The 19,260-nt window shown below is 44.6% G+C and overlaps 1 protein-coding gene across 1 annotated transcript in view; it reads right to left on the bottom strand.

The window, feature by feature from the left end:
* The window catches only part of ACSF3 (acyl-CoA synthetase family member 3), a 359,801-nt gene extending 353,679 nt beyond the window's left edge, over positions 1 to 6,122 (bottom strand). Inside the window, exons 1-2 of the mRNA XM_069216898.1 lie at positions 6,021 to 6,122; positions 3,050 to 3,751 (exon numbers count right to left, since the gene is read on the bottom strand). Coding sequence (XP_069072999.1) covers positions 3,050 to 3,721 — 672 coding nt within the window. The 5' untranslated portion in view covers positions 3,722 to 3,751; positions 6,021 to 6,122. The remainder of the gene's footprint in view (positions 1 to 3,049; positions 3,752 to 6,020) is intronic.
* Between the last annotated feature and the right edge of the window lie 13,138 nt (positions 6,123 to 19,260).

Raw genomic sequence — 19,260 nt, 5'->3', positions numbered from 1 at the left:
ATTGGTCTCTTTGGCATGGTTTAGAAGGCAATACCCCCAATGGATACTAGTGTGTATGGAAATGAGCAAACTGAATGGGACTGGTGCTTTTTAGGTCTCGGCTAGGCAGCAATTGCGTTGTCTCTTTGAGACATTTTGTATATACTTTGTGGGCTTACAGCCCGCCCATTGCTTTTCATTTGTTTCTGAGTGTCCTTTGAAAAGCCTTTCTTCCAAGTGGTTAATCTTTCCTATTTGTCTCTACTTTTCGTGGGTTGTTCCCTCCCACGGAGCACCACCCCATTATTTGTAGCTTTACACTTGTTCCATTTTAGCAACTGCTTTAGGAGCTTCTTTTTTCCTTGTTTAAGAGCCCTCGTCAGGAGTGCTTGCGCTTTCACTTGCTACAAGCGTTGTCATAAACAGGGCTGTAAATCATACTCTTATCTTGTCACATTTGCTGAGCACTCAAAGGAGATCAAATGTAAGGCGTTGTTTTGACAGGGCACCTGTTCTGTACCCCAACCCCCTCCCGCTTCGCTGCTTGTTCTAAAATTTAAGAATGTATTGCTTGCTTTAAGTCTACCACGGGTCTCAGTTTGCACAACACGTGCAACTGGCAACAGTTTGACAGGCTTGTCCTACCTTTTTCTGGAATGCCTGTTTAGTTCTAGAAAGTACAACGCACTGAGGCAGGGCATGGGATGACCGTGTCACTTGACCTTTTGGTCATTGCTAAGGATTAACTCTTTGAAAAGCTCTAGCTGCTATCAACCACATGGATAAGCCAAAGGGCAAGACTTCTGCTTTTTTTGTATCACTTCCTTTTGAAACGTCTCAACCCTTCCTCTGCACGTGCTCCACTCAACCTATCGGGTCCTTCCCTTCCTTTCTCTTGGGGGTCTGGCATGGCAGTCATAAAAGGCTCTGGCCGTGCTGCACGAGTGCACCTCGGGGGAGGCAGTCAACAGCCAGAATGGTAAAAACACAGTGTTTGTTTGCCGATGGGTGGGCAGGTGATGGTTAATCCTAACAGGCTACAATTAGCTGTTCCAACAAGCATGGGGCCTGTGTCCACGTCACAACAACTGCCACTTTTCGGTAAGCGCTGGTCTTCACTTCACTGATTTCTTATGTACTTCTGACACTTTTGGGAGACTACAGATATTTGGCTTTTTATTGGTACAGCACCAGTGGCCCTCATCCAAGATACGCAGGTGCCATAGTGCTTCCTTTACTTTACACTAGAGCTCAACATTCTGTAGTTTTACTGCTCTGCCTCGGACAGTAGAACAAAAGTTAATTTTTCGACTAAATGTCGGGGTTGAAATAAAAAAAATCTTACAGGATACAAAATCAAAATGTTGAATCTTAACTAAAATTAGGTATTTGCGGTTTAGAACGCCCGGGCAAATCGGCATACAGCCCTTTTATTTCTTATGGCACGGCAAACATGTTATCATACTGACTGAATGACTGCTAGCTAGTTTTGTTAAACAAATATGATTCATGACTGGAATGAAAATAATTTCTTTTAGGGATGTTTTTGCGGGATGTTTTAAGCGTGTGCAACACAAAAGGGTGATAGACGGAGTGCTAAGCAATGCAAACACTCACCCCCAGTCACAGATCTGGGTTTAATCCATTGTTCTTTTGCGCACCATGCCACCCCAGTTTGGACCCAGCCATATGCAAATCAGTCTTGACCCTGTTCCTCATGGGAACAGTCCAGCCCAGGTCCTCCCTGCAAATCAGTCTTTACCCTGCAGGGGTGCTTAAACCCAGATCTGTGACTGGGGTTGACAGTTTGAAAAGTTTCAACACTCTGTCCGTCATTGTATTTTGTGATGTTCCATTAAGCATGTGCACAATTATCATTAATTAATCCGTCCACCACCCCACCTGCCCTCCCTTTCACCATCCCACCCGATTGCCAAAGACAAAAGCTCACCCACAGGCAAGATCTATTGGCTTTGCCAATGCTTGTTTCTTAAAATACTTTATGTTCAGTCACAAATTCATCTAATTCTTGAATCCACCTAATTAAAAATATAGGAGAAAAACAAATATTGTGACCTCCCTAGCACACAAACTGTTTATCTTAATTTATGGCCACATTTGTCCACCAAAGGAACTACATACAGTAAATCTGGCAAATAGCCCAGCTCCGGCTGCCAATAATTTAGCATTAAGCAACTAAGAATGCACCTTTCACCACGAGTCCAATAAAGCTCTGCCCTTACTTCCAAGCCAGTCACAGATACACCACTGAGAAAAGGAGTTCAGCCCACACTAGCTCTTAGAATGTCTTCTGGAACCTCACTGTAATGGCATAAAACTTTTCGCATTCACAGGCTGCACACACAGTAAGTCTGGCGCACCATGTTCTACAGACTGTCACTTCTCCTTAAAGACCTTGTGCTCCCATCAAGGCATACTCATCCCAAACACTGCAGATACAGGAATTCCAGCTCACCATGTTTTAGAGATTGCCATGTCACCTGGGAATCTCTGTGCACCCATCAAGGTATACTTACTCATCTTAAACACTGCAGATACAACAAGTCCAGCTCAGGTTGTTATGTCTTATTAGGCCCCTGGGCTCCCATCAAGGAATCCCATCCCCAAAAACTGCAAAAATAGAAAGCTAATGTAACAAAGCCTAAAGGGATCAAGATCTCTTGGAAAACCTGTATGTTCCCAACAAGGTATGCCAGACCTGGCAGGCAATGAAAGTCCCTAGGCAGAAGGATAAGACAGCTCTGCAGACACTGTAAGCCAACGCATCACAGGCTGCAGAGTATGATGCATCTTGGGAGAACCTCTAGCCAACCTTCAAGGCATGCTATACCCATACTGCACTGCTGGTACTTGAAGCCATTTCAGCCACTACTATAGGATTCCTCACATTAAAGCATGCCCTAGCAATAGTTTGCAGATACTGGAAGCCCAACTCACCAGAGTATCCTTTGAAACCTTGTGCTCAAATCAAGGCATGATCTACCCATTCACACTAGATCCAGTCAAAACATCCCCCACACCGATTGCTTATACAAGTAGCCCAGCTCACCATGGCTTGCAGATTGCGATGTGTGCTTACGACTCCTTTAGGCCTTCCAGTAGTTCCGCTGGTGTAGACGATCATTGCTCCTCTGTCCTTCCACTCTGAAACTGGGAGGCTTGTGTTTGCGGGGGGCTTTTCCAAACTGGCATCAGGTCCTGGCATGAGTAGGACTGGTACCCCCAGCTTACTACAAATAGGAACCACGACCTCCCTGTATCTGTCCTCAACAATAACAAGTGTGCTCTCAGAGTCCCTGATAACATACTCTAGCTCAGGGGCTGGGTGTTTCTTGTAGAGTGGGACAGCAATAGCACCACTCATCCAGGAAGCCCACTGGGCAACCACATATGATGCATCGTTGGGGCACAAAAATGAGATGCGGGCTTCCTTCAGGTCTGCGCCTGGATGCTCCAATGTCCGGTGTATCAGCTGAGATAGGAGGGTGCTCCGTTGGCAGAGTTCTCTGTACGTGTGCTGTCCATTTTGATCAATAATGGCAGCCTTATCTCCAAAGGCCACTGCCCTCATGTACACAGGGATGCTACCATTACTGCCACATTTCCGGGTGGTGTGTAAGTATTTGGCAACCTGCTGATCTTTACATCGCCACCTCCAAGAATGAGACCATGCTCTGGCCTGGAGGCTCACACCAAAGCGGTAACTAAGTAAAGTCCACATTTTCCAGCTTTTGCCTTAAGTCGGTCTCCACTGCAGGGAAAACAGAGAGGTGGTGGGACAAATGAGAAAGAATGAGGCACTTTCAATAGCTTCTTACACATATCAGTGTGGATGTACAGTGGAAAAGCCAAAACGTGCATGCATAAAAGTGGGGGCCACGGGGATTATGCAAAATGTCTGCATAATTATTGGTTTCCCACACTTGGCACATATTCTATCATCTGCATAATTTGCAAATGTAACCATTATTTTTATTCTTAGCTCGAAAGATTACGAAACACGCCTCAAACACACAATGCCTCCTTGCCAGGTCACCTTTCAGTTGTTAATGGCTGTATTTAAGAGTTAAACTATTATTCATGAGGTGAAATTTTTGCTCAGACTGTGTTAACATGCACAAAAATGACAAAATAGTGAATTACTACCGTTATAAATTGTGCCCATTACGCCGTATAATTTGTCTTTTCTTATAATTACGCCATTACGCCGTGTAATTTAGTCAAACGTCTCACATAATTTGGTCCTGCCATGCCACATAATTCCAGTGGCTCTTATAATTGGATTGTCAGATAAAACGGCTCATAACATAGCAGAACGGATGAGTAGGTAGGAAAGTTAAACGACAGTGACAACATATAATGAATTCACAAAATGCCTCTTATTTAATACGTATTACAGTTTTGTAGATAAGGGGAACCCCATTACATCGAATCCATCACGTCTACTTACCATAACATCGACATATACCAGTGCTTTGATTATCACCGATTTCAATACTATTACTTCACATATGCATTTGGACTCTGACGTACAAAGCGGAGTATATAAATACCTAAAACATGAAATTCACTTTAAACGTCTATTTAGAAATAATTCCCAATAAAACAAATGTTAAACGCATTTTTCTTTTAATTTAATTAACTAAACGGGTAGGTTTTAGGGTTTAAAGTTAGTTGTATAGTCAGAAGTAGCTTAAAATTGGTTCTACATGTTAAGAGTTACAGTTAGCTTTCATAAGGAGCGTAGCTTGATCAGTAAGCTCGGGGATGGTGGTGAGAGCTTCAGATTTTCCAACAGTCACGCTGGCAAATAAAGCCAAAATACATTATAGGGCAACCAGGGCACACGAGAGAGGATAAAGTGGCAGAGGAAAGGGAGCTGAATGTGGATTAGTAGGGGTAGTAAGTGAGGAAAAAAACAATATATTTTAAAATAACCAACATTTTTGAAGACTTTCAAATCCGAGAGGGACAGAATATGTGTTTTTGTCTGTTTTTATGTAAACATTCCTTGTGAAAACCGACAGAGACCTCACGATACCCGACTGAATGCACCTGTAATCCAAATATTTACCTGAAAATACATTTATTAGCGGGTGTAGCACCCAACCCCTGAAGCTACGCCAATGGTTTTCATCCTAAAATAAACGACTTTTACTTTTAATTAATTGCATTCATTCAATTACAGAAAGAATTTCCCTTAGTATGTACATATATGGATTTAGGGTCATGATTTCGGTTATAAAACATAATGTTGACAATTCCTTTTTTTTTTTTAATATAATGAACGTTAAGTCCAGGGATCAGATTTAGGTCAGTGTTTCAGTTAGCATTAAAGCTAAGATTTAGGTTGTGGTATGTGTTCTTTCTTAATTTAAATGGAATGTTACTACATCAGAAGGAATATTGTGGATACATTTTAGTGGCAGTTGATGGCGCACTGTGGGATGGGCCCACCTGCATCGCCCTCACAGCTTATTAAACGGTCTGCAGTACAAGAGCCCGTTTCTTCTTTACCAGTTCCATGTACCCCTGCTGAAGGCACACTAGGCGTGGTGACTAGCTGCCCTATGAGGATTTCAGCCTGCGCACCTTCTTGCCGAGATTACCACACAGCCCCATATCACCAGTGACAACACGCGCAGCACTTGGAAACACTGTTTTCAGATACTTCATTTGATTCAGTTAAAGCGAACCGAGACTACATCTCCCAGAATGCACCAGTTTGGTAACACAAAAGGGAAAAGCAGGAAAACGATGTCCTGTGATGATACCGGGCCATCTGATAACTCTACCCCGCACACACGGACAGTACATATGGTGGCACCTCGGGCCGCGCCAGGTAGTGTCTGCAGGGAGGTACCGCAGGCAGGAACAGCGGCTGACAGTGTACAAAGCGTGGGCAGAGTTCTGCATCCCACCAGCCCTCAAGAACAACGTTTAAAAGTACACTACTGTTCCCCTTCTCCACTCTTGCGCTAGCTCTTTTCTCCTCCGCCACGTCTTCCCTCCCTTCTCACCTAGGTTGCTCTCACTTCCCTGCTGTTCAGGCTTTGACCCTGTACGCTGACCGGCTCCTGGCTAGGCATGGGGAGCCGGTCCGTCACTGCACACTTCCGGGCGGAAACGGACGCTGGCGTGCGCGTTCCATGCAGAAGACGTCACAGAGGCTGTGAACTGTCAGACGCGCTTGCTGCAGGGGAAGCTGAGCTCGCTGGAGCTGCAGTTCTACGGTTTTCTTATGTGTAGCATCACGGCCGTGCAGCACAAGCTCATTCCGCTACAAAGTCCTGTTCTTCAGAGGGGCACACAGACCCACAGCGTCTTTCTATACCAGGGCCGGTCCTAAGAGTTTTGGTTGCCTGGGCAGAAATGAAATGGGGAGCCCCTTAATTTGCATATGCCGTGACATCACATTAAATACTATAAATTGACTTTTAATCCTATGGCATTGCTGACGCGACTTTGCAAGAGGCAACTTTACTAATGCAATATCAGAAAAAACCTAGGAACATAAATATTTGCCCTAATAAAATAGGTTGAAATAGTTTTAAAACTATATTAAATAGAACTACTTTGAATTATTCACTCTGGGTAGAAAAGCTTGTACACATTTCTACAAAACGTGTATCTTTACTCCAATGTTAACTTTTTTCCCGGCTAGTATGCTATATGTATAGGTATGCTATTAATATGGTGTAAACCTAATACAAGGCATTGGAGAGCTGTACAGGGTAAAAGACACAGTCAATGTGTGTGAGAAGGGATATGTGCTTAGTTTTATTACATCATGGTGTAGTGTTCTTTAAATAGGTCAGTATTTAGCTGTTTCCTAAATTGGAGCCGGGTTGGGGATGTGCAGAGGGATATTGGGATACCATTCTAAATCGTTGGTGCATGGATGGAGAATATATTTTGCCTTGTGTTTTTGCACTTCTTTATCACCCCATTAAAGGTATCCTGGCTGTGGTTGTGCAAAGAGCCCCTGGATATTGGAAGCTTGACATCCAAGTAGCAGGGTTGCTGGCCAGCAACAGAAGACTATGGAGTTCCATCAAGGTGGGGTGATGTAGCCATATTTCTCCAAGCCCTAATGAGGCATGGTGACATGTAAAATGCCCTTAAGGCAGAGGTCTTTGAACTGGGGGGCGGGCCCCCCAAAGGGGGCCTGAAGTGATTCGGGAGGGTGTCAAGCACTGGCAAAGAAAAGCATTATGCTGATAACAGGGCTTTGTTTGAAGCTGAAAAACATCAGCAGCAATAACAGCTCTGTAGTGGGCCATCACTAACATGTTTTGTCATTTATGTACAAGCTGGAAGTATGTGTCGAAAGGGAAGTGACCTCAAATACTCTTCAAAATCCTACCACACCCTCACTTCTAATAATCAAACTGTGGATACTTTTACATGTTAGTAAGGCCAGCCTGACCAGAATACTATGTTTGGCGTCATGTACTTGATTGCATTTTTAAAACAGTAACATAACTTAACTGCAATGTTAAAACATTACCAATTTAATTGAATAATTGTAAAAAATTCGGAGGTAGGGTCCGATGATTTTTTTTTTCTCATTGGGGGCGGCACGTTATTAAAACGTTTGAAGCCCACTGCCTTAACAGTGGTAAGTGTGGATTAAAATTCCAATATAGTTTCCCAGATACCCCTTGCAAGAGAAGGTGTGAGACACTGAGGCTTTTTGAGCAAGAATTACTCTCCCAAAACATCTTGTCTCGCATCAACCTTTAGAAGTAGAGCTAACATAGAACTTCTCCAGACTTAGGTGCTCATTCGGACTTCGGCGGTCTTCTGGTGAGACCACCGAAGTCGCGGATGCCACAGGACCATTAGCGCTGGTGGTCCTCCGACCACCATATTCCGAGTACTGAAGGACTTCCGCCTCAATTTGGGTGGAAATCCTCCAGTATTCATGCTGGCGGTCGGCGGTGCAGAGGCGGTCCCACCGACAGCCCTGCCCCGTCAAAAGGACTCAGTTCGCTGTATTACGGCCTGTAATACAGCCTGGCGGTGTCCTGATGGCGGTGTGGGATCGGCGGAGGGAGAGGCGGGTGCCGTCCTCTCAGGGACCAGCACCTCGTCGGACGAGGTAAATGTCCTCCACAAGGGGAGGGGGTTGGAGGGTGTGAATGGGTGTGTGTGAGTGTGTGTATGCATGTAATGCATGGGGAGGGGAGAGGGGAGTCTGTGTGTGGGTGTGTGTGACTGTGTCATTGTGGTGATGCACGTGTGTAAGGGTGTTGTGAGTGTGTGTGTGTATTTGGGGGTGGGGTTCAGTATGGGGATCGGGGGATGGGGGTCTTTACTGGGAGGGCGGGGGGGTCTCTACTGATGTGGGGGTGGGTGGGTCACTACTGGGAGTGGGGGTTCATCTACCGGCAACAAATTCCTGTTGCCGGTAGCCTTTCCGCCAGGAATTTCACAGCAGTGCTCCTGCCACGGAATCCCTTGCGGAACAGGGACTCGGAATACCGCTGGCTGTATTGGGTGGCCTGCCGGGTTGGAGATGCTCGTCTCCAACGAAGTCGGAAAGAGCATCTCAGTGAGCTATTACATTTGTTTTTTTATTCTCTGTCTAAGTACCTATTCTCATCCATGTTGTCCCCAGTAAACCCCATAGAAATTCTAAGGGCAGGGCAATACATCTTAGATCTTCTATCCTGTGTGGAATATACAGAAGACGGTCCTGTGGTGCACATACAGTACCTCAATAGCCAGGGGCTATGCCTTATAAATCCGTCAGATAAATATACACAACTTTTGAACATAGCTAATCCTCGGCCACTTTCCTACTCAGAGGTTATTGCACAAGCACCAGATTCAGAAAGCACTACCAGAGCATTCTGCAGTAAAACACTGTATGAATGTGCTTAACATAATAAAGTACAGTTCAGCATAATTGACGAGCGCCCTTTACAAGTGATACAGGAAAGAATTTTGGCTTGGAAACAGGTATTGTCTTAAGAGGCTGGCATGTCCCCCTCCTCGGAGTGGCTCAGTGAATAGAGCCTGGTCACTGATTAGAGTTCAGCACAGGCCTGTTAGACAACGCCTTGGATGATTATACCAAGTAGAACGGTGAAGGTGGATGTGAGTTCTTGTGATATTGGAGCGGTTGATGCCCCCCCCTCTCCTGGGCCCGGCAGCCAGGGTGTAGCGCTGCCAAGTCTAATGGAGGAGGCCTCCCCTGGTCAGTCTTGCAGTGACTTCATGACTGTGAGGCACAGTGAGGGGCATTTCAGCATACTTTAATGGTTGCACATAAGAGGGCTGTTTCTTTCTTCCTAAAGTGCATTTCATCAACTACATCTTTACATGTACATCAAGCACGTGCCCTTATAGTGTTTGTATGATTGCACCATTCAAGTCACTCATGTGAATCCATAGAGTACTTTTAACCTCACTTTGAGTATTTTGTTCTCAGAAGATTAGACCCCGTTGCTTTCTTCCTTGTTGACTCTTTGTATCTTCATCCATGGATCCATTCTCTCTCTCTCCTTTGTTCCACTCTCTCTCTCCTGTAGATCTCCCTGTGTCTGCTGAATTTGACCCCTGGGAGTTGAAGGTAAAGTAAAAAAATATAACTTTTAATAAATTATTTTCTGGTGTGCTAAGGTGAAACTCTTTAATCATACTAAAGAGACACACTGTTTAGAAACTTGAAGAGACTCTCTTGTATTTTTACTTGACGGTTTTGCCCGAATTACAAGACTAACATGTTCATGGCTTGCCTCACGCATGGGCTCTTGGAGCCAAGCTAGACCCTTGGTTATGCTCTCCTTGTTAATTTGTTGGCTTACCTACCTCTCTTGGCAGTACTGCTGCCATCTGCAATGGGAAGCCATGGGTTTATGAACCATCCCTGCCAAGTGCCAGACATCTCTTGTTAGACTAACACATTATAGGTTATCTTACAGCTTCCCCACCAGATCTGCATGCAGCCATGCAAATGCGTGACCTTTGGCAGGGCGGCAGATGAGTAAATAAGAATGGCCCACAGGGTATAGGTGAGGATTATGGCTGGATTACATTAGGGCTTCCTCTACTAGTACTGTTGTTGTGGTAATTTGGCTAACACCCCTGCTCGTCTTTGCACTGTAATGTGAATTGCAGAAATTCACACTGACTGTCAGAGCAGAGCTGCTTTGATGTGTGGGAGGAATTGTGGATGTTTTTTAAAAAAAACACTTGTACCAGTAGAGCACGCAGCACCTTATTCCCCCAGCAGTCTAGAGACACTGTATGCTTCTGCTGTCAAAAACCTTAACCACTGAGAGTTCTTTTTTTCTATGACCTCCGTCCCCGAGGCTCCACTCTATTTTTCCAAATGGCATGCTGTTCAGCTGGTTCAATGAAACAAGCAGTTGTCACTTTGATGAAAAAAGAAAAATATAAATTATTCTCAATTATTTTTGCCAGATTTAACAGTCTTTATGTGGTCCACTTAGGTAGAAGTTTTAAAACGGGACTATAACTCGAAGTGTGAAAGAATATAATCACAGTTTAGCTCATATAATGTTTTCTAGATATGACTGCTTAAACTATAATGTTTTCATCCAAAGTAGACTTTTTTGCAGGATATCTGTCCTGCTGTACTAGACAGACTTCTAACCTGCAAAAGTTGTACCATACAAAAACAAGCATCAACAAAGTCAATAGGTCTTGCCTGTACAAGAGCTATTGGCTTTGGTAATGTGTTCCTGCCAGTCAGTGTGGCTGCTTTTGGTGGTTTTGAGTGGGGTGAATTGGAGTGGGGAGGATTAGAGTGGAGTGGATGGATTGGAAGGCTTGGTGAGGGGTGGTGATGATTGCCTAGGGTGAATTGGATTGGAGTGGGATGGACTGGAGTGGGTTGGATAGGAATGGAGTGAGGTGGATTGGATTGAGTGGGGTGGCTTGGATTGGGGTGGGATGGATTGGATTGGAGTGGGGGAATTGGATTTGAGTAGGGTGGACTGTACTGGAGTGGGATGAACTGGATTGGAGTGGGGTAGATTAGATTGGTATGGAGTTGGTGTATTGGCTTCAAGTGGGGTGGATTAAGTGGTTTGGGGCGGATTGGAGTGGGGGTGGATTAAGGGGAACTGGACTGGACTATGGTAGATTAAGGTGGATTGGATCAGAGCAGGATGCACTAGAGTGAGGCGGGTGGATTGGACTGGGGTGGATTATATTGGAATGGATTGGGGGTTGAATTGGAGTGGGGTGGCTTGGAGTAAAATGGGTTTGATTGGGGTGGGTTGGATTGGAGTGGGGTGGGTTGGATTGGAATGTGGTGGATTGGAGTGGGGTGGGTTGGAATGGAGAGGGGTGGATTGGACTGGAGCGTGTTGGATTGTGGTGGATTGGAGTGGGCAGATTGTTATGGATTGGTATGTGGCAGATTGAGTGTGGTAGATTGTGTTGGTTTCCAGAGGGACAAATTGGAGTGTGGCAGATTTTTTTGATTGGAGTGTGGCATGTTTTTTATTGGAGTGGGGCAAATTGTTTTGGATTAGACTGGGACAGATTGTTTTGGATTGCAGTGGGGCAGATTGTTTTAGTTAGTAGTGGGTCAGATTGGAGTGAGGTAGATTGTTTTTGTTTGGAGTAGAGCAGATTGTTTTTTATTGGAGTGGGGCAGATTGTTTTAGATTGGGGTGGGGCAGATTGTTTTGGAATGGGGTTTGGCAAATTGTTTTGGATTGGAGTGGGGCAGATTGTTTTGGATTGGAGTGGGGCAGATTGCTTTGGATTGGGGTGTGGCAAATTGTTTTCGATTGAAGTGTGCAGATTGTTTTGGATTGGAATGGGGAATATTGGAGGAGGGCAGATTGATTTGGATTGGAGTGGGGCCGATTGTTTTGGATTGGAGTGTGGCAGATTTCTTTGGATTGGAGTGGGCAGATTGTTTTGGATTTCAATGGGTAATATTGGAGTGGGGCAGATTGTTTTGGACTGGAGTGGGGTTGATTGTTGTGGATGGGAATGGGGCAGATTCTTGTGGATGAGTAGGGCTCATTGTTTTGGATTAGAGTGGGCAGGTTGTTTTGGATTGGAGTTGGGCAGATTGTTTTGGATGGGAGTGGGGCTGATTGTTGTGGATGGGAATGGGGCAGATTCTTGTGGATGAATAGGGCTGATTGTTGTGGATTGGAGTGAGGCAGATTGTTTTGGACTGGAGTTGGGCAGATTGGTTTGGATTGGAGTGGGCCAGATTGTTGTGGATTGGAATGAGGCAGATTGTTTTGGACTGGAATGGGGCAGCTTGTTGTGGATTGAAGTCTGGCAGACTGTTTTTGATTGCTGTACTTGAGTGGGGCAGATTTTTTTTACTGGAGTGGGGCAGATTGTTTTGGATTGGATTAGGGCAGATTTGAGTGGGTTCAGAGGATTGGAGCGTGGTGATTTGGATTGGAATGGGGTTAGTGTTTTAGGTTGGAGGGGGCGGATTGGATTGGGGGGCGTACCACACAATTATGTGTTAAAGCATAATTTCGAAAATTACACATAAGAAAGAAACAATGTTGCTTTGCAATATTTAGAAGAAGATAATAGTCATCTTTTGAGAGCACCACCCACAAAGAAAGACAAAACATAACATCAGTGCAAAGTGAGAAAAGTAGACCTTGCAAAAGAATACAAAAAGTTAACTATAGAAAATACAACTTTCCAATTATGTTTGTCCTGCTGGGCATGTTTTTGCCAGTTGCACTTCTGTTTGCAGGGCACTAGAAGTTAAAAAGAATAAAATTACACCTCGATCATATTGGGGGCATCAGGCGGGCACTGATTAAGTTGAATTAACCATTGCTTGGTCCCTGCTCCATGGACAGGAACGTAAATGATGATATGCCACAGTGACCAACTGTGAAGCTGTAAAGAAGAGTGCCATGCAGTCCAACAAATGATGAGCAACAGGGGGCCTCAAGCCCTTTTCTATGTACAACAGTATCTCATAAGCGATACACACGCTCTAGCGCATGCTATCGCAGGCTCAACCCTAAAGAGGTAAATCCCACCTTTTTCAAATAATGTGTTTCAAGCTTTCCTTTCTGAATAGAGTGCCATTACCATATTCATCAACACTGTACAATAGTCTACAAAGTTTGCACTGTTCCACAAACATGTTAATTCAATACTCTACACAGTTTGCACTGTTCCATAAACATGTTATTGGAAATATCTGCATTTTTTTAGACTAGGGAATGGATAGACCATTCCTTACTAAAGGTACAATCTGATTGTTAACTCATCAGAGGATATACATGCTCACTGGAAAAATACCATGTTAGCTAATATCACATCTCAAGACTGGCCAAACAAAACTACATGTCCCAGAATGCAGAGTTCTGTTGGCTTGACATAAAGCAGACATTTCTCGCGTCACACACAGGCTATGGGGTCAAGTGGAAGCTGTGCTTTCACACCAGCCAAAACAAAGTCAAATGATTTTTCACAGCATAAAATGTCAAACATAAGCAAACCAAACACATGAAAATGTCACACATAACGCAGATTGAAAACTTGGCAGCGATGTATAAAGTTTACTAGGCCTCTCAACCATTCTGTAGGTCTGAGAGGTCCAGAAGATGAGGCCCTCCTTTCCTGCATGTGGCAGTCCTGGTCCAGTGCTGAGAGGCCCAGGGGAGTTCAGACCTCTGCTGGACCTCGCAGCACAATACCACGACTGCAAGACCCAGGGTTAAAGTTCTCTTCTCCTTGGTCTCGCAGCCATGGTATACGACTGGGATGCCCTGGGTAGGAGCCTCGCTCTCAGACCTCGCTGCCATTGTGTAGTGCCATGGGATGGGGCCCCTCCCTTAGGCTTTCCAGTGATGGTGACCAAGACCAAGAGAGGCACCTTCATGAGTAGGAGAGACAGTATGGCTACCCTTTCCTCCACCCCACCCCTGACCTTCTGTGCAAGCTGTTAATTGTCACCCCCACTTCCCCAGAAAATCTACCATGCCCTTTGAAGTGCAAAGCCAAGACACACCTCACTGCCAAATATGAATGAATGGATGGGGAACGGGGCACAAGAGGAACACACAGCATGGACTGAAATAAAGAGAGAAGTGTGCTGTGGTCTGTGGCCAACTGATGCGGGGCCCCACGTGGATAAGGTGAATTCCCACACTGCCCATGTCCAGCACTGGCCCTGTTCTCCACTTCCTGCACATCACATGATGCTAAAACGTTACCCTCTTACATTGGGAACACAAAGCTCTTACGTTTCCCAGGTCTATTCGTAAGTAACTCAGCCTGTTTCATTTTCTTCCCTTGCATTCTGGGACTTGAGGTTCGGAGTTTGTCATGGGATAGAAATGACTACAAGTCATTGAATGTAAGGAGAATGTCAGAGCTTCTCAAATACGGACAATAGCAACCTATGACTGTGGGGCACCCTTTGCTAGAATGAGCTTTCTACGTTTACCATTCTATGCTGGGACAGGCAGTGTACCATTATCAGCAGTTGTCCTATTCAAACCTCACAAGTTGTGCCATGTTCACCTCTTCCTGTTTCTTTTCGTCAGGCAGGAAGGCACAATTAACCAGACCATATAGAGAGTAAAAGGCCACTTTATTAGGACAGGTAAGCAGACTATCAAACCATATTTTACATAATATTAATCAAAAACCCTGCCTCACTAATACAAAGAACAACCCTAAAGTCCCCTCCCTTAAACATCTCCCATGACAATGAAAACCGTTGCCCCATCCACCATTCCCCTTTCCATTCACTGTCCTTCACACTCAACCCAACCATCACTCCTCTGCATTCCCTCTGCCATGCCTACCCTGCAAGGCTCCCAACGGTTCCGGCCTGTTTGGCTGTCCTACCTTTCTGCTGCCTGTCCTAAGTGAGAAACTGTCTGCCTATCCTAACTAAGAAGCTGGCCCTAAGCTCATTGAAACCAGAATTTATGGTCTAGGGGAGGGAGGGCCAACAAACTATAGCATACCTCCAGGACCACATCGAACTAAGTGGGACATCACAGAGGTGACAACTGCCTCTCCAAACCCCGCCCCTAAACCTAAACTAACCAAATGGGAACCCCCCCTGGTCTGGAACGCGCCACCTGCCCGAAGAACCCTGGGGTTGAAAACCTTTGGGGACTCCCATTGGACAGGAAGGTGCAATTAACCAGGCCTGTTAGAGACTAAAAGGCTGCTTTATTAGAACAGGTAAGCAGAGTATCAAACCACATATGTTGGACCTGGCCCTTTTTACAGGGTCATCGCCAAACCTTTTGCCTTCCTCCTCCTATTTTTTCTGACCTCTTTTTGTTGGCTTTAGGACTCTGGGCAGTTTATCACTGCTGATCAGTGCTAAAGTGCATGTACTCTCCCTTCTAAACTTGGTATGACTGACTTACACCTACTTGGCACATTTAATTTACCTGTAAGTGCCTTGTACAGTGGTATCCTTATACCCAGGGCCTGTAAATGAAATGCTAGCAGTGGACCTGCAGCGCAGCTTGCGCCACCCACAGAAGTAACCTTTCAACCCTGTCTCAGGCCTGCTACCGCAGAGCCTTCGTGCACAGTTACTGTCACATTGACTTGGCAAGTTGAACTACTTGCCAAGGCCTACACTACCTTATTACTACACCTAAGTCATCCCTAAGGTAGGCCCTAGCTAGCCCTATGGGCAGGGTGCTGTGTATGTAAAAGGTAGGACATATGTCTTTATGTTCTACATGTCCTAGTAGTGACAAATAGCCTATTAGTTTCTCACTACTGTGAGCGCTGTTCCTCTCGTAGGATTACATTGGAAATCCCCTAACATATATCTAAGTGGTATCGTCTGATCTATGAAGGGTAGCGTAGCATGTTTGGTTTGGCTGTAATACCATAATCACTATAATCATTACTGTCCATCTTTCTGATATTTCTCAAACAGCAGTCTGATGCCTATCTGCCCAACTGTCGCATCACTTGCAGCGGAAAACCAAATCCTTAAGAAGTATGTCTCAAAATGCTGAGGATCTTCTCCCATTACCATTAATACCTTTGTCAGTACTGCCAGTACCTGCCCTGCAGTCAACCTTGACTCATCCTCATGTCTAAAAACAAAAACTCCTTTTGCACCGACCACTACTTTGAAAGCCTGCCAATCACCTACCGGGCATACTGTGCCCTGATCCTGTGAAATAAAATCCTTTCACCCTTACCCATTTGATCCGTTTTTGAGTTTTCCAAAAAGATATGCACCGTAGTGTCTGTGGCAACCACATACTCCACTCTCATGCCCCCTCTGGCCGCACTGCCAAGTAACTCTGAGGTCCAAAATGCTCCAAAGAACACCTAAGACATTCACAGTCTAAACAATGAAATCTCAAAATTGGAATAACAACAATCTTTTCAACCATTGACCAACTATGTCAACCTTTTTATTGTAATTGGTTCTCTGAAGAACTCCTTTCTCTTGCATTCCTTTGTCCAACCCGCTGAAATTCTCCAACTCATCTCGCCTGCTGATGGCTCATAGCCCCAAAAGAACTTACTGTAAAAGCTAGTACCTGCCAGCTTCCCTGCAATGGTTGGAGCTAAAACCTTCCTATCTATGTTAGCCGTAATGAATCGCACCACCTCATCCTGCCTAGCTGCCAAACCTCTGTCCTCCTGGTCCCTCGATCGTTCGCCACCTCGCAAAAACTCCTCCCATGCTCTTCTGAAGGCAGTCCTCATGCTCCTTGCGATGGAATTCCCTACCAACTGCATAACTCTTAATCTGCTAGCTCCTTAACTTCCAACGGAATTTGGGTCTTCAACACATCTACTCCGGGCGCCAAACTACAGAATCTCTGTGGCTGCGAATGAGACAAAGTGTCTGCAATGTTATTGTCTGCTCCTGGCACATGTTTGACCCTAAAGACAATGTTAAATATCAAACAACCTAACATGAACCTCTATAGCAATTTCAGCAATCTCCTGTTTTTTGTCTTTTGACCATTTACCAAACCACCACCGCCCTGTTGTCAACATGAAATGTTACAGTCTTGTTCACCAGCCACATTTGCCACACAGTGCTACTGGCAGCAGAAAGAACTCAAAGAAAGTAATGCTTCTACACTCCTGTTGCCATTGTAATGGCCACTTCTCCGCACACCAACTTCCTACCCAAAAAAGACCAAACCCTTCGGAATCCGCTACGTACAAATGAATTTGCACCATCCAATGAAAGTTCTCCTCCCTTGACCACAAAGACACTCCATTAAAACCTCACAGAAATATCAGCCAGACCTCCAAATCCGCCCTCAAGTCTGCTGTAATCCTGACTGTGTGATGTGGCAATTGTGCACCTGCCAGAGCAAAACCAAGCCAACAACAAAATGCTCAACATGCTCATACGACTCTACAAGTGAAATTAAGATGGCCTAGCAGTTGTTGTAGCTGTCTCAACTGCAGCTTGCTTCCCAACACTGCCATTTCCAACAACGGCACCAGACCTTGCACTTTCTGTTGAGGTAACCTTTCTCCATCCTTACTGTGTCTAATTCAATGCCGAAAAAGAAAGGATTGCTACTAGGCCCTTCCGTCTTTTCAGGTGATAATAGAACTCCCATCTCATGCAACAATGTCTCCAAATTTGTTAATGCAGTCTGACATGTGTCCTTACCACCAATGAACAGGAAGTTGTCCACATAATGATGCTGAAGATAAAACACCATTGCAAGAAGAACTGAAAGTCATGAAGATTCTGAAAGATATCCCGCATCCCATGGGAAGTACTTTGTACACATACAGACCATTCTGGAACAGAATGGCCAGCAGAGAAAAATCACTAGCATGAACAGGAAGAAGCTGAAAAGCAGACTTAACGTCACATTTTGCCAGTTCAGATCTGGCCCTACCTTCCTTACCAAACGAATGGCCACATCCAAGGACGCAAATTGAACTGCTGAGTTTTTTAGAGGAATATAATTTACTGATGCATCGTCTGGCCTGGAGAGATGATGGATGAACCTAAATTCACCTGCAGTCTGTTCTCCCTAGTGGAGAAACCATCAAGTCCGGCAGCAGCCAGTACTCGAATTGGCCAGCATCCTCCCTTCATCTGGCAGCGGCCAGTACTCGAATGGGCCTGCCATCCTCCCTTCTTCAGGCAGTGGCCAGAACTTGAATAAGCCTACAATTCTCCCTTCTTTCACGTCTTTATTCATTTTCTCACTTACCACCTTAGGATGTTTCCTTGCAGATTTTAGGTTGTCAGCAAATCTCCTGATCCTAGGTCCCTGATAGCCCAACCGAAAACCTGTCTCAAAACCCCATTTTAGAATGAGCACCTCTCTCTGTTAGGGTACAAATTCAGCCAATTATTTAAAACATCCAATTTAACTGGGGTAAAAGCCCTTATGTCCAGGCATTTTTGTCCCCCTTCCTCAACCCTGACCACTACCACTGAAGTTGGCCTGTTCCCTGAAACATTGCAAGACAGCATGTTCGCGCCCCCGCCTCCCCACATTTGGAAAACTCATGTTTGTATTTTCAGGGACTTCTGAGGCAGAAACCCCTGTTAAAGATCCAACATTCTTTGCTGCTGGACGGAATCTGCCGAACCCCCACCACCACTAAGATCAAATGTGACAGAGGAAAACTCAATGTATGAGGAGTATTAAGCCTGAATCGTTTGGTGAGATATCCTATGAGAAGAGGATAATGTGTATTTCACCACGTTTTGATTGCCCTGAAGAAGGTGGTTGTGAATAAGGGGCACTGACCCCGAGGTCTAACTCCACCGAAACGCACGTCGGCCATTTCAAAAGCACAACTCTGGAAGTCATATAAGAAATGGCCTATACGTTGATTCCAAAAGTGCAGTTTTTGTAGCAATTGGAGAAATGGACTATACTCCTAGGATTGACTGGATGGAGTAACATCTATGAGCACGTGGACTGTTGTTATCAATTTCGTTTTGTGTGACGTTTTCTCCAATTAGAAACTTTAGATTTTTTTTTTGTGTAATCACCTGAAATCAAATTTGATTATATTTAATTTGTTAGTTGAATGTATATATGGACAATATTGGTGTTTTGAGTGTTAATTGTTTTTTATGTTAAATGTTTTATATGTTTTATATGTTTGTTGATGTATGGTGTTGTGCATAATGAGTTGTCCCATGTTCTTTTTGTCGGTAGTTTTGTATCGGTTTTGGGGAAGGTTTTTTTTTTTGATGAATGATTAAAAATACATATTTATTGTTTTTGAATTATTTTGCTATTGTGAATAAATACTTGATCTATATCAAAGATAGTCTTA

Source organism: Pleurodeles waltl, chromosome 12 (assembly GCF_031143425.1).
Source record: "Pleurodeles waltl isolate 20211129_DDA chromosome 12, aPleWal1.hap1.20221129, whole genome shotgun sequence".
NCBI classification, from domain to species: domain Eukaryota; kingdom Metazoa; phylum Chordata; class Amphibia; order Caudata; family Salamandridae; genus Pleurodeles; species Pleurodeles waltl.
Note: the sequence above shows the minus strand (reverse complement) of the source record. Positions and strands in the feature narration are given on the sequence as shown.